Genomic DNA, 14,377 nt, shown 5'->3' with positions numbered 1-14,377 from the left:
TAATTCATCAACATAACCCACTGAGGAGGACTGGAATTAACATGCATATAAATGGACCCTAGCCACCTGTATATTTCAAATAAGTCATTTAAGCCAGGAATCAAAAATATATTTTGTTTTTATATTACTTGCTCGATTCTTTTGTGGCCTCTTGCTCATTTAAAATCAGACTTTTTTTAGAGTAGTTTGCTGATAAAATAAATCACTCACTCATTCATGCATTCATTCATCAAATGTTAGGCTTTAAGTTAACTATTTGCCATTTTAACTACAGAGTGTTTCATCTGCTTGGCATATGTATGGATAGAAATTACTAGATCCTGTGGTGTATTTCCTCTGTGAATCGTCTGTTCCTGTGTCTTAACCACTTTGGTGCTGTGTTGATATCTGTGCTTTCCATTTGGTCTTCGGGGCACTTCTTCCTCAGCGTTTGGTTTCTGTCAAATTATACTCTTCCTTTTCAGTGTTGAAATCCTGACTGTGCCCAGCCAGCGAGAAGCCTCACTTGAGTCCATTTCTCAACCTGGTGTGCTTTTTCATTTTTTTTTTTTTAACATTTAAACAAGTCCGATGTTTTAGCATAATAAAATAGAGAAAAAAAAGCATCCTCAGTTTCCTGTCTTTAACTGCCATTTACCCTCGAGACACTGCAAGTATAGGACTTGTGAGAATACTCCGTTTTGAGCATAAAATCTGCCAGTAATCCTCTCTAACCTTAAGAAAGTCATATGAGCAACTAACTTGTTCAGTTTTCTTATTTGTCAAAAAGGGAGATTAATATCTTCCTTACCTATTTCATAGGGTTATTGTGGATCAAGTACCATAATAGATTTGAAAATGCCTTGAAAAGTTGGTATTGTGACAGTGACTGATGACAGTGGCAGCCATTATTGTATGGGTGACAGACCAGGCCCTGCACTGTAGGCTTTCTGTTCTCTCTCTCAGTGTTTGCAGTGTTCTTGACTATAGCTGATACTATCTCCATTTAAAAAGGAGGATACTTGTAAGTGTAGGTAAGGTATTTGAGGATTTCAGAGGGAAGGAATAGTAGCCTCTGGCTGAGATTCGGGAGACACTTCCTTGACAACATTAAACGTTGGCTGAGTCTCACAGCATTTATGGAAAACGTTGCCCCACCGTCACAGAATGGCCTTTTATGTTTCCTTCATCTAACTGCAAAACAGCCTTCTTCGTTTGTAAAACCGTTATCTCTTGTGCTCAGATTGAAAGCTTGCATTGAATGCATAACTTGTCTTGGGTTGTCCCAGGCTCTTTCTCCCTCAGAGGAAGAGGAGATTAGCTGCTTACTTTGTGCAGGGAAGGCAGACCACTGGCTTCTCCTCAGGCCTTTGTGGGAGCACGTCCTGTGGGAGGGACTTCACGGTGCTTGGTGGAGAAGTGCTGTTCGCAGCCCTGTGTGCATCCAAGATAGCACTCCCAAACCTGTTTAGTCACCAAGCATGCTGTGGTGATGGTCAAATCACGGTTCATAGTTATTAGATATTGTCAGGAGTTCTCATAAAAATCTTCAAGGAAACTGCAGTCAGTAGCAGTGTGACTCATCATGGATATATAGGTATTTCTGCTGTAATACTATTTATGTGTTTCTGTAGTGTCTTGCCTTTTGTAAAATCTGTCAGGGTCTATGTGGACTGTAGGGTTGGGGGCAGAGTGCTGAAAACCTATATCGCTTTTTAATTTTTTTTATTTGTATTTTTTTGTGGTACGCGGGCCTCTCGCTGTTATGGCCTCTCCCATTGCGGAGCACAGGCTCCGGATGCACAGGCCCAGCGGCCATGGCTCATGGGCCCAGCCGCTCCGCGGCATGTGGGATCTTCCTGGACCGGGGCACAAACCCGTGTCCCCTGCATCGGCAGGCGGACTCTCAACCACTGCGCCACCAGGGAAGCCCCTATACCGCTTTTTAATCAGCCACACATGACAGTAATTGGTTACCCAAAGGGAGAACGGTGCTGCCCAGGCACCACTGGCCGCTTGAACTCCAGCAGGACAGTGGGTGCTGGAGAGCACGGGCCATGGGGCTCTGGACAGTGGCTGCTGCCAGTGGCGGAGGATGGTGTTGGGGGTAACCCCTGAGTACAGGTAAAAGTTTTAAAAATTCCTAAAGTATGTCCAGAAATTTGCCTGTGGCTAGTGCAGTCCCTACCACTAGGGCTTTTCCCTTTGCTGCCAGTGAGCTGAACTCCGCCCACTGCATTGCTGCCCTGCCCAGGAAAAACGGGTGTGTTCACCGCAGTGACCCCCACATATCCTGACTTCTTTTCCTGTTCACCAGCTGAGGGTGAGCTACTTTTTATTAAAAAGACACCTCTCGCGGCAGAGCAGGCTGAGTCTTTGCTTCCTAGGCAGCGCTGTTCTTTCCAGTGTGTTTTACTCCCCATAGTGACCAGCCCAGCTGAGCCAGCACAGCTTAGGATGCGCTTGGTCACATCCTTCCCCATTCTGTTTCCTTCTTGCCTTAAGAAACAGTCTCACGATAGACACATACTTAGAAATCATAGTTCCAGATAGTGCTCTGGGGAGATGCCATGACCTTGCTTCATACATGAACGCTTGCTGGTGGCACTCAGAGAGAGGAGGGCGTGGAAAACTTGGGGTCCAGGGGAAAATGACTAGAGAAAAGTGAAAGGGAGAAAGAAATGGAAACGAAATTAAACTATATAACTAAGACGCTGGTACTGTTTAAATGTTAATTTTTATACTCACTGTTAACCAGTTAGCTAAAGTGGTAATGAAAGTCATATTGGTGTCTGTTATTAGCAAGGCACTGTGCCAGACACTTCGGTTTTATCTCATTTAATTCATTTATTTTTTTAACTAAAAAGCAGAGAGTAATAAAAAAAAGTGTATTTACTACCTAGAATTAATAACACATATTAATCTTTTGTCATTTTTGCTTCACATATTTTTATAACAAACAATATGGCAGATAAGTTTGAAATCCCCTGGGTTCCCTTCCTGAGTCACACTCCTCTTTCTCGCATGATTCAACAGTTACAACGAGTTTTCTGTGTGTCCTGCTAGTCCATATTTATGTACTTGTATGACATATGTATATGTAACAATATTTTATTGGTCTTTGTGTTTAAGAAAAATAACATTATGGGTGTTAGGCTGTACGTATCTGTTTACCCCTCTTGTATTTGAGATCTCTCCAAGCTGATATGTACAGATCAGGTCCATTCACATAAGCTTCGGTAGAGTGTCTCTTCCATGAACCCACCACAGTTTACCCATTGGCTATGGACTGGTGCTGCGTTTCCTCCTCTTACAAACAACACTGAGATGTGCAGCCTTGTCCTGATCTCCTGGTGTATGTGACAGAGTTCCTGGGTACATGGCTGGGATTTCCGGGTTATAGGCTATGCACACTCTCAACTTTATTTATCTTACTTAATTCTTAAAAATGTTAATCGAGGCAGGTGGCATGATCCCCAGTTTACACATGAGAAAAATGAGGTGTTGAAATGCTGTGTAACTTGGCCAACTTAATTAATAAGAGACCGAGTGATTGAATCCAGATCGAATTCCACCCATTTAAATCTAGAGCCCTAACTCCCATCAGTCCACAGAAATCCTCAACTTTGAATGTCCACGATCGTTAGAATACTTGCAGCCGGCCAGTCATACTGCATCATTTCAAAGTAGACAATCAAAGCAGGTAATGAGGTGGAGAGGACCTGGTCATACTGCTTTTGTTGTGATTTTTGAAAGGGTTCAAGTTTTGGAGTGAAAACATGCTTTGTGAAGTGATGGATCTGAGTTTTCCGTATGTGCAAGACTGTTTCTTCATGATAGAAAACTGTTTCTTACGTTGCTTAAAATGTATATATTAAATGCAACATACAGGTTATATTGATTTAAAAAAATATGTTATCATGAGCATGTTAGAGTCTGTATTTTACTTTGCAAAGTATCAATATATAGACCATTTTCTCCAGGTGAAGAAAGCTATCTGAAAGTGATTCTCTTTTTCATGACAATTTTATTCACACTTGGACCATATGTCTTTTAGACTTCATTTTTGCTTTTGTTCTTTTCTTCACCTTCTAGGTATAAAATCTGGTATATTAACTGTGAAAATTCTAGAGCTTCATGAGGAATGCACCATCCAAGTTGCAATGTGTGAGCAGTTATCGGGGCTGCAGGCTGACAGCTCTTCTCAGGGTGGGGCCCCTGGGACTGGCCTGAAGGTTCTCTTCGCCAAGGAGACTGCACGCTGCCTCAGGGGACTTCCACAAGACATCATCCGTATCTACCCTCCCTGGTGAGTGCAGAGAACTGATCCCCACAGTAACCAACTGTGAGTTTGTCTCAAAAGACCTTTTTATCAGGAACATTTTTGTCACTTTATTATATGGTACTGCCAGGGGATGGAGCCAGGATTTGACATAGATTTTATGTAACAGAAGCTCTGAACTGTCTCTGATGGCTCGTTTGTACTTCGGGTAGCAAATTTTTGATAATTTGGCGCGGGTGGGGAGGTGGTGAGGGAGAAACAAGCACATCAAGATTCCTGCTTAAGTGGTGTGTTGTTATGAAATCTGGCTGTTTTTGTTTCTGTCTTTCTTAGAAATATAATTTTCGTAAGAGTAATTATGTGACAATAGTATAATACACATTAATTTAATACTTCTTTGCTAATTACTTTAGGGGGATAAAAATCACGAATTAAGACATAATAGGGTTTGATCTTCAGGGGCATAAGTGGTCATTAGTGGATCAGAAATTATTTTTGAGGATACCATGTTTGTGTTCTTCTGCATATAGGGTATTAATTTTTACCACCAAAAGAAGAGGGAAGGTTTGAGCAGACTTGTTTTAAGGGCTGTTAATTTTATTGACAGTTTTTAAGTTTCATTCATCTGTTAAATTCTTAGGTTTGAATTCAACTTAAAGATCTTTAAGTTAAACTTCCTCCCCAGAGGAGGGATCTTTTCATTGTGTCCATAGTGAGTGATCATCAGTCTCTAATTAAATTCTTCCACAAACAGGCTGAGGATATCAGAGGGTAACTTGCATTACTTTATTTTATTTAAATTTCTAATACATTTTAAAATTGAACAATATAATATACGTATAGAATCATATGCAGATTATAAGTATACATTTCATCAAGTCATCACAAAGTGAATACATTTCTGTCCAGTCCAAGAAATAGAATGCAGTCCATACCTGAGACTGCAACGCTCTCCCCTTTCCTTCCTCTCCCTCCTGCTCCGGGTGACCGTGATCGTGACTTCTGATGCAGTAAACATCTTTGAATGTGGGTTTTGTGCTTCTCAATATATTGTTACCATAATAACTTGTAAAGCTTATAGCTGTTTCCACTGCTGACAGTTTCTCAGCAGTCACGTCAATACCACCGTCAACATTTTTACGACTGCACATTATAATTTCTTTACTCTTTCCATATTCTCAGCATATAGTATATATCCATTCTTTTGCTAACATAAATAACTGTTTAATAGATATTCATATATACGTATTTACATATTTCAGATTATTTCTCAGAGTAGATTTTAGGAACTGTTTTAGTGGATTAAAGGATATACCTTTTTTTTTTGCTTTTAATTAATTTTTATTGGAGTATATTTGCTTTACAATGTTGTGTTAGTCTCTACTGCACAGCAGAATGAATCAGCTATACATATACATATATCCCCTCCTTTTTGGATTTCCTTCCCATTGAGGTCACAACAGTGCGGTAAGTAGAGTTCCCTGTGCTATACAGTATGTTCTCATTAGTTGTCTATTTTATACATAGCGTCAGTAGTGTGTATGGGCCAATCCCAAAGGGTATACAGTTTGTCGTTGCTGTTGCTGCTGTGATTTCTTGATACAGTTAACTGTAAACCTCATAGTAGAGTACCTGCTGCTGGTCAAACTGAATACTTTCTCTTATATTTATTTACTGATGACAGCTTCTCTGTTGCAAATTGTTTTTCTTAACTTTTACTCATATATTCATTGGGGTCTGGGGGATATCCTTATCAATTCATATGTCTGTTTTGTGTAGTAAAACTTTTCTATTTATACAATTATGTTACTTATGATAGCAATTTTGTTTTTTCCTTCCTAATACGTATGCTTCTTTACCTGTTTCATTTCTTATTGCATTGGCTAGAACTTCCAAATCAAAACTTTTTCACTACTGTATTCCCAGTGACTAGAATAATGCTTGGCCTATGGTAGACACTCAGTAACTATATGATTAATGTTGAGTATCAGATAATCATCAAGATGTTGTCAGTCTTGTTATGTTCCCTGTTTGAATGAGAGGATGTATCAATGTATTTCATTGATTTGTACATTCACTAAGAAGCATTTTTTGATGTTTACTTACTGTATAATAAGCCTTGTGCTAAATAATGGGTAAACAGTATTCAAAATGAATGACAAATCATCTCTGCCATTAAGGGACTCACTTTATGGTGGAAGAGAAAGGTAAAATAAACATGTGATAAAGACTCTAGGAAGTATAATAATAGAGGTCTGTACAAAGGATGTGAGAGCAGTGAAGAGGTAAGCATGACTGATAGGTTGGTAGGGGAGAGAGAGTGTGTGTGTCTGTGTGTATGTGTACTGGGGAGAGAGCAGACTGAGGTAGCTTCCTGGAGTTGCTGATTCTCTATCTAAGTTATGAAGGCTAAGTTGGAAAGAACCAAAGAAGGGGCTGTGAGGGCATTTGCAGTAGAGGAGGCTGAATTAGCAAAGAACAAGAGGCCAGAGTGGCATGGTGTATGCAGGAATATACATAGTGCATATGGATGAAGGGGAATTCCGCAGCAGGAGTGGCAGCAAGTGAGGATGGAGAACATGTGTACAATGTTAAAGAGCTGGTGTGTTAAATCCTCCCTGCTGTCTAGGAAAGGAAGGATGTGATCTTACCCAGTTTGAAATTTGTGCAGGATAACTTAGAACGAGGCCAGAGTAGAGGCATCTGGGAGACTTTGGGAGTAGCTCAAGTCTGAGGGAAGATGATGACTTGGACTAGGATGGTAAACAGTAGATTCAGTATGTATCTCAGAGTTGGCAGCAACAGGATGTGCTGATGGATTTGATGTGGTTTGTGAAGGAAAGACAAGAAACAAGATTCCTCTGAGTTTCTGGCTTGAGGAAACAAGTGAGTTAGGGCACCATGTAGTAAAATGGGGAGACTTGGGGCAGATTTTGATGACACAGTCAGCAGTACCTTCTTGATACCAGCAATACCTAAAGCCTTGAGTAAACACAAGAGAGACTGTGATGCCAAAAGAGAAACTGTCAGCTGGTCTGGTTTTCAGTGTAACCCACATGTGGTAAGTGCCGAGGTAGAGCCCTCAGGCTTGTTCACAGCTGCTTTTGTTCCTGCTCCATCTTTTTATTTATTTATTTATTTTTATTTTTGCGGTGTGCGGGCCTCCCACTGCTGCGGCCTCTCCCGCTGCGGAGCACAGGCTCCGGACACGCAGGCCCAGCAGACATGGCTCGTGGGCCCAGCCGCTCCGTGCCATGTGGGATCCTCCCGGACCGGGGCACGAACCCGCGTCCCCTGCATCGGCAGGCGGACTCTCAACCACTGCGGCACCAGGGAAGCCCCCTGCTCCATCTTTGCCACCTGGGATTCTGTGAAATGAAGGAATTGCTAGGAGTAAAGCAGTGCTATAGGTGGAAGGTTTGTTTATAGGGTGAGATTATCTTCCTGTTATGACAGCCAGTCTTTTCCCACCAAAATTACAGAGTGTCTTCAGAGGAAATAAATAGAAAAGAAAACTAGTGCAGTGTGAAAATGAAAAAATGAGCACCATGATGGTAATCTGGATAATCTGAAAAACTAGAGGGAGGAAGAGAAAGAAATCTATCATTCATGCTTACATGAGAAAGAAGAAAAAGCAGATGTCAGCTCTTGCTCCTTGGGGCACTTTTCCTCAGGGTCTTCATAGGAATATGACCAAAAGGCTTTGTGCTTAAATAACTTTGGAAAAGGCTGGTTAAATGTGTACTAGTTATTGTATTATAGGAGTGCTTAGAGTATCTAATATGAAAGTGTGCATTATGATTTACAATAGAGGGAAGCAGAAGAAGAGGGGAACATACAAACAAGTGACCACTGTCTTCCTAGTCTAAGAAAGTGGATCAAGAGGGCAGCTAAGGAGAGTGGTGTCTCAAAACATAGCAGAGCAGGGAGTTCCAGGAACCCATACCTCCACCTAAACAGCTGCTGCACAGGCAGGAACCATGTGAAGTAATGACTTTAGAATTCTATGGAGTTGAACATTTGTGGTCTAGGGAAGATTTTGGTAAAGAATACAGGGAGGGGGAAGGGTAAGCTGGGACGAAGTGAGAGAGTGGCATGGACATATATACACTACCAAATGTAAAATAGCTGGTGGGAAGCAGCCGCATAGCACAGGGAGATCAGCTTGGTGCTTTGTGACCACCTAGAGGGGTGGGGACAGGGAGGGTGGGAGAGAGATGTAAGAGGGGGAGGGGATATGGGGATATATGTATATGTATAGCTGATTTACTTTGTTATAAAGCAGAAACTAACACACCATTGTAAAGCAGTTATACTCTAATAAAGATGTTAAAAAAAATGGGGAATTTCAGCTGCTGATAGCAGCTACTGTCCCACATCACCCATCCCCACAATCCTGGTGCAGAATGCTAGAGCCAGGGTGGGCAGTATATCAGGGTTTGTACTGATTGCTGAATGAAGCTTTGATCACTGAGGCTCTGGCACAGAGACTAGTGGCCATTTTTCCAGCCCCTTCACAGGCTGAAGTGGTTTCCAGGAGAGTTAAAGAGACAGTACATGTCTACCTCCCTGCTGTTTGGAACCAAACATTTAAGTGAATCTTTGTCAGGTCTAGCTGATGACAGAGACAATGAAACAAAAATACCACTTTGCTACACAAGACAAGGAGCACACAACTTACAAAATTGTATGGAAAATTCATAAATGGATGAATCCAGCTCTCAGTAAGTTAAGCTTCAGCAGTCCCTGTGGAATGGAAGAATTAAATTCCCAGAGTTACCCCAAAATAATACTGAAATGTCCAATTTTCAACAAAAATTACAAAATATACAAAGAAACAGGGAAGAATTGGTGCATTCACAGGAAAAAAAAATTGACATCGCTGAGGAAGCCCAGACATTGGAATTATTAGTCAGACATGTGAAATCAACTGTCTTAAATACTTCCAGTGAGTTAAAGGTTTACTATAGATTAAAAACTAAACGAAATCAGGAAAATAATATGTGAGCAAAATGAAAGTATCAGTAAAGATAGAGAAATCATAAAAAGCAAAGAGAAATTCTGGAGCTGAAGAGTACTGGCTTGGCCAAACAGTTTGTTCAGTTTTTTTCCGTAAGATGGGTCTAGTCGCGCTTAGTTGTCTTTTCACTTCATTCAAAGCAATGTCGTTAGACTGTATGGTGACAGCTGTCATATCAGTGCATTAAAAAAAACTTACCAAAATTGGTGAGTTTTTGTGTAGCCATTTTAATATTGAAGATGGAGAAAAAAGGCAACATTTTTGGCATATTATGCTTTATTATTTCAAGAAAGGTAAAAACGCAAAAAAAGATTTGTGCAGTGTATGGAGAAGGTGCTGTGACTGATTGAACATGTCAAAGGTGGTTTGCGAAGTTTTGTGTTAGAGATTTCTCTCTGGATGATGCTCCGTGGTTGGGTAGACCAGTTGAAGTTGACAGTGATCAAATCAAGACATCAGTTGAGAACAATCAGAGTTATACCACGCAGGAGACAGCCAACATACTCAAAATATCCAAATCAAGTGTTGAAAATCATTTGTACCAGCTTGGTTATGTTAGTCACTTTGATGTTTGGGTTCCACATAAGTTAAACGAAATAAAACATTCTTGACCGTATTTCCACATGCGATTCTCTACTGAAACGTAAGGAAAACGTTCCATTTTTAAAATAAATAGTGACAGGCAAAGAAAAGTGGATACTGTACAATAATGTGGAATGGAAGAGATAGTGGGGCAAGTGAAATGAACCACCACCAGCCACGCCAAAGCCTGGTCTTCATCCGAAGAAGGTGGTTTTGCTTATGTGGTGGGATTGGAAGGGAGTCCTCTATTATGAGCTCCTTCTGGAAAACCAAACAATTAATTCCAACGAGTACTGCTCCCAATGAGGCCGACTGAAAGCAGCACTCGACAAAAAGTGTCTGGAATTAGTCAACAGAAAATGCATAATCTTCCATCAGGATAACACAAAACCTCATGTTTCTTTGATGACCAGGCAAAAACTGTTACAGCTTTGCTGGGCAGTTCTGATTTATCCACTGTATCCCCCAGACATTGCACCTTCGGATTTCCATTTATTTTAGTCTCCACAAAATTCTCTTAATGGAAGAAATTTCGATTCCCTGGAAGACTGTAAAAGGCACCTGGAACAGTTCTTTGCTCAAAAAGATAAAAAAGTTTTGGGAGGATGGAATTTGAAGTTGCCTGAAAAATGACAGAAGGTAGTGGAACAAAATGGTGAATACATTGTTAAATAAAGTTCTTGGTGAAAATGAAAAAATGTATCTTTTATTTTTACTTAAAAACCAAAGGAACTTTTTGGCCAACCCAAATACAATAACTTAAATTTTAAAACTCACCAGAGAGGTTCTACAACAGATTTAAACAAGTGAAACAAAAGATAACTGAACTTGAAGATAAGACAATTGAACTTATATAGTCTGAGGAACAGAAAGAAAAATGAAAAGACCCTGAGAGACCTGTGGGATATGTCTATCAAATAGAGAAACATGTGCATTATAGGAGTACTAGAAGAAGAGAGGAAACATCAGAAAAAATATTTGAAGAAATAATGGGTGAAACCCCCCTCCCCAGATCTGATGAAAGACATAAATATATGTATCTAGGGAGGTAAGTGATCTCCAAACACAATAAAATAAAAGAGATCCACACCAAGACATATTGTAGTGAAATTGTCAAAATCTAAAGACAAAAACTTTTGAAAGCAGAAATATAAAAGGAACTTGTCATGTACAAGGGATCCTCAATAATATTAAGAGCTGATATCTCATTGAAAACTGTGGGGTCATGGATGTGACTAGAGATTATCATACTAAGTGAGGTTAAGTCAGAGAAAGACATACCAGATGATATCACTTATATGTGGAATCTAGAATATGGCACAAATGAACCTATTTACAAAACAAGCAAACTCACAGACATAGAGAACAGACTTGTGGTTACCAAGGGGGAGGCAGGGTCGGGGAGGGATGGACTGGGAGTTTGGGGTTAGTAGGTGCAAACTGTTACATACAGAATGCATAAACAGGGTCCTACTTTTTAGCACAGGGAACTGTATTCAATATCCTGTGATAAACCATAATGGAAAAGAATATAAAAAAGAATGTATATATGCGTATAACTGAGTCACTTTGTTGTACAGCAGAAATTAACACAGCATTGTAAGTCAACTAGATTTCAATAAAAAAGTAAGTAAAAAGTCTCATTTTGGGCTTCCCTGGTGGCGCAGTGGTTGAGAGTCCGCCTGCCGATGCAGGGGACACGGGTTCGTGCCCCGGTCCGGGAAGATCCCACATGCCGCAGAGCGGCTAGGCCTGTGAGCCGTGGCCGCTGAGCCTGCGCGTCCGGAGCCTGTGCTCCGCAGCGGGAGAGGCCACAATGGTGAGAGGCCCGCGTACCGAAAAAAAAAAAAAGTCTCATTTTAAATGGCATTTTATTGATGACTACTAATGCTGAGCCTATGCATACTGTGTTTTTGTATATCATCTTTGAGAATTCCTGGAATAATGCCCACTTATAGGTAATGTGTATCATTTTTATGTATTGTTGGAATTAATCTCCTAACATCTAGTTTAGAATTTTTGCATCTGTATGCATGAGAGAAATTGGCCTACACTGTCCTTTCTTGTAATGTCCCTATTGGTTTCAAAATTATTAGGGCCTTATAAAATAAATTGGGACATGTTTAAAACAAACAAACAAAAAACTGTGGGGTCAGAAAGCAGTTGATGACATACTTAAAACAAGAAAGGAAAAAAAAAAAAAAACCAAACCTGTCAACCAAGAATTATCTCTCTGGTAAAACTACCCTTCAAGAATGAAAGAGAAATTAAGACATTTCCAGATATCAATAGCTGAACGGCATTTATTACCAGTAGACCTACCTTAGGAGAAATACTAAAGGGAGTCCTTCAGGCTGAAACAAAAGGATACTAAACAGCAACTTGAGGACTTCCCTGGTGGTCCAGTGGTTAAGACTTTACCTTCCAATGCAGGGGGTGCGGGTTCGATCCCTGGTCAGAGAGCTATGATCCCACATGCCTCACAGCCAAAAACCAAAACATAAAACAGAAGCAATATTGTAACAAATTCAATAAAGACTTAAAAAAATTAAATGGTCCACATCAAAAAAAAAAATCTAAAAAAAAAAAAAAAAAAAGAGGCAACTTGAACCCAAGAAAAAATGAAGAACATTGGGAAAAGTAACTACAAAGGTGAATATAAAAGGCAATGTTATTGTATTTTTGGTATTGTTTGTTATGTTCTCTTTCTCCTCTATGATTTAAGAGAAATATTAATATACTTTATAAATCTGTGTTAATGAGAATACAATGTATAAAGATGTAATCTTGGTATTTTCCAAAATAGGTTGTTACACTTTTAAAATAGTAATTGTAATTCTAAGGTAAAAGTTAAGAAAATAACTCAAAAATGTAGACAAAGGGAAAAAATAATTAAAATAGCACAATACCAAAAATAAGCCCCACCTAAGTTAAAAAAAGAAAAGCAGTTATGAGGAAACTGAAGAACAAAAAGTAAAACATATAAGGCATACAGAAAACAATAGCTAAATGGTAGAAATAAAACCTTCCTTATCAGTAATCACATTAAATGTAAAACTATGAAACCAAACTATTAAAAGTTAGAGCCTAGCAGATTGGATTTAAAAAAAAAAAAAAAAGAAAAAACCCAGGTTTTATCTATATGCTATCTACAAGAAACTCGATTTGGATATAGGTCACAAAGTGGTTGAAAGTAAAACAAACAAATATATATCTCATACAAATAGTAACTAAAAGAGAACCTGGGCAGATGTATTATTGTCAGGAAAAATAGATTTTAAATTAAAAAAAAAAAGGTTATGAGAAATGAAGAAGGATATTATATGTTGGTAAAAGATTCAATATAAGATGTAACAATTCTAAACATACATGTACCTAACAAAGGAGCCCCCAAAATATGTGAAGCAAAAATTGAAAGAATTGAAGGGAAAATAGTCAAATCTACAGTAAATAGTTGGAGACTTCAGTATCCCACTTTCAATGATGAACAGAATGAACAGAAGGTCAATAAGGAAATGGAAGACTTGAATGACACAATAAACCAGTTAGACCTAACAAGTATGCAGAGAGCACTCTCATCGCAAAACAGCAAAATATATATTCTTCTTAACTGTGCATAGAATGTTCTCCAACTAAACCCAGATGTTAGGCCACAAAAGTTGTTACAGACTGAATTGTGTTCCCTTTAAATGCATATATTGAAGTTCTAACCCCCACCGTACCTCACAATGTGACTATACAGGAAGTCCCCTACATATGACGCGTTCGTAAGTCCAGTTTGTTTGTAAGTCCACCAAAGTTAGCCTAGGTATCCAAGTAACACAATCTGCTATATAGTACTGTACTTTAATAGGTTTATAATAGTTTTCACACAAATAACACATCAAAAAACGCAAAAAAGAAAAAACCTTTTTAATCTTACAGTACAGTACCTTGAAAAGTACAGTAGTACAGTACAACAGCTGGCATCCAGGGGCTGGCATCGAGTGAACAGGCAGGAAGAGTTACTGACTGGAGGTGGGAGATGGTAGGAGACGGAGGGCGACCTGCAGTGTCACTCAAGCCTGACATTGGTGGCACAGGTTCGGGTTCCTTGCTGGATTCACTTCTATCTGCCCCCTTGAGAAAACGGTCCAGTGATGTCTGGGTAGCAGCTCTTTTTTTCTCGTCATAGATGACACGGTAGCACTGGATTGCATTCTGAACGGCTGCTGCGACCTTCGTGTGCCGTTCCGCGTTCGGGTCCTGTGCCTCAAACACTGACAGTGCCTCCTCACATAAAGAAAATCCTCTTGCCGTTTCCTGCGTTGCAGATCTCTTCTTAGCACTACCAGCTGCCTCACCGCTGCTTTTACGCTTGCTTCCGGACATCCTGGGTTGAAATAAAGATGCTATACCCTATATAGTACTGTTACAGTAAGGCACGCAAAACCACAACCACTTGTAGAGGATGCACCCATATGACAGTGTACACCAGACACATGAACTAACTTACGTGATTGGACATGCAAATG

The 14,377-nt window shown here is 39.7% G+C and overlaps 1 protein-coding gene across 2 annotated transcripts in view; it reads left to right on the top strand.

Moving 5' to 3' along the window:
• Positions 1 to 14,377, top strand: part of SPIDR (scaffold protein involved in DNA repair) — a 334,647-nt gene that overhangs the window by 138,867 nt on the left and 181,403 nt on the right. For both annotated transcript variants that reach the window (XM_082601006.1, XM_082601005.1), the window contains exon 8: positions 4,075 to 4,288. In XM_082601006.1, the coding sequence (XP_082457132.1) occupies positions 4,075 to 4,288 (214 nt within the window). The remainder of the gene's footprint in view (positions 1 to 4,074; positions 4,289 to 14,377) is intronic.

Source organism: Mesoplodon mirus (genome assembly GCF_964341445.2).
Source record: "Mesoplodon mirus genome assembly, chromosome: 16".
Taxonomy (NCBI): Eukaryota; Metazoa; Chordata; class Mammalia; order Artiodactyla; family Ziphiidae; genus Mesoplodon; species Mesoplodon mirus.
The sequence above is the reverse complement of the archived record's forward strand: the minus strand, read 5'-3'. Positions and strand labels throughout refer to the sequence as shown.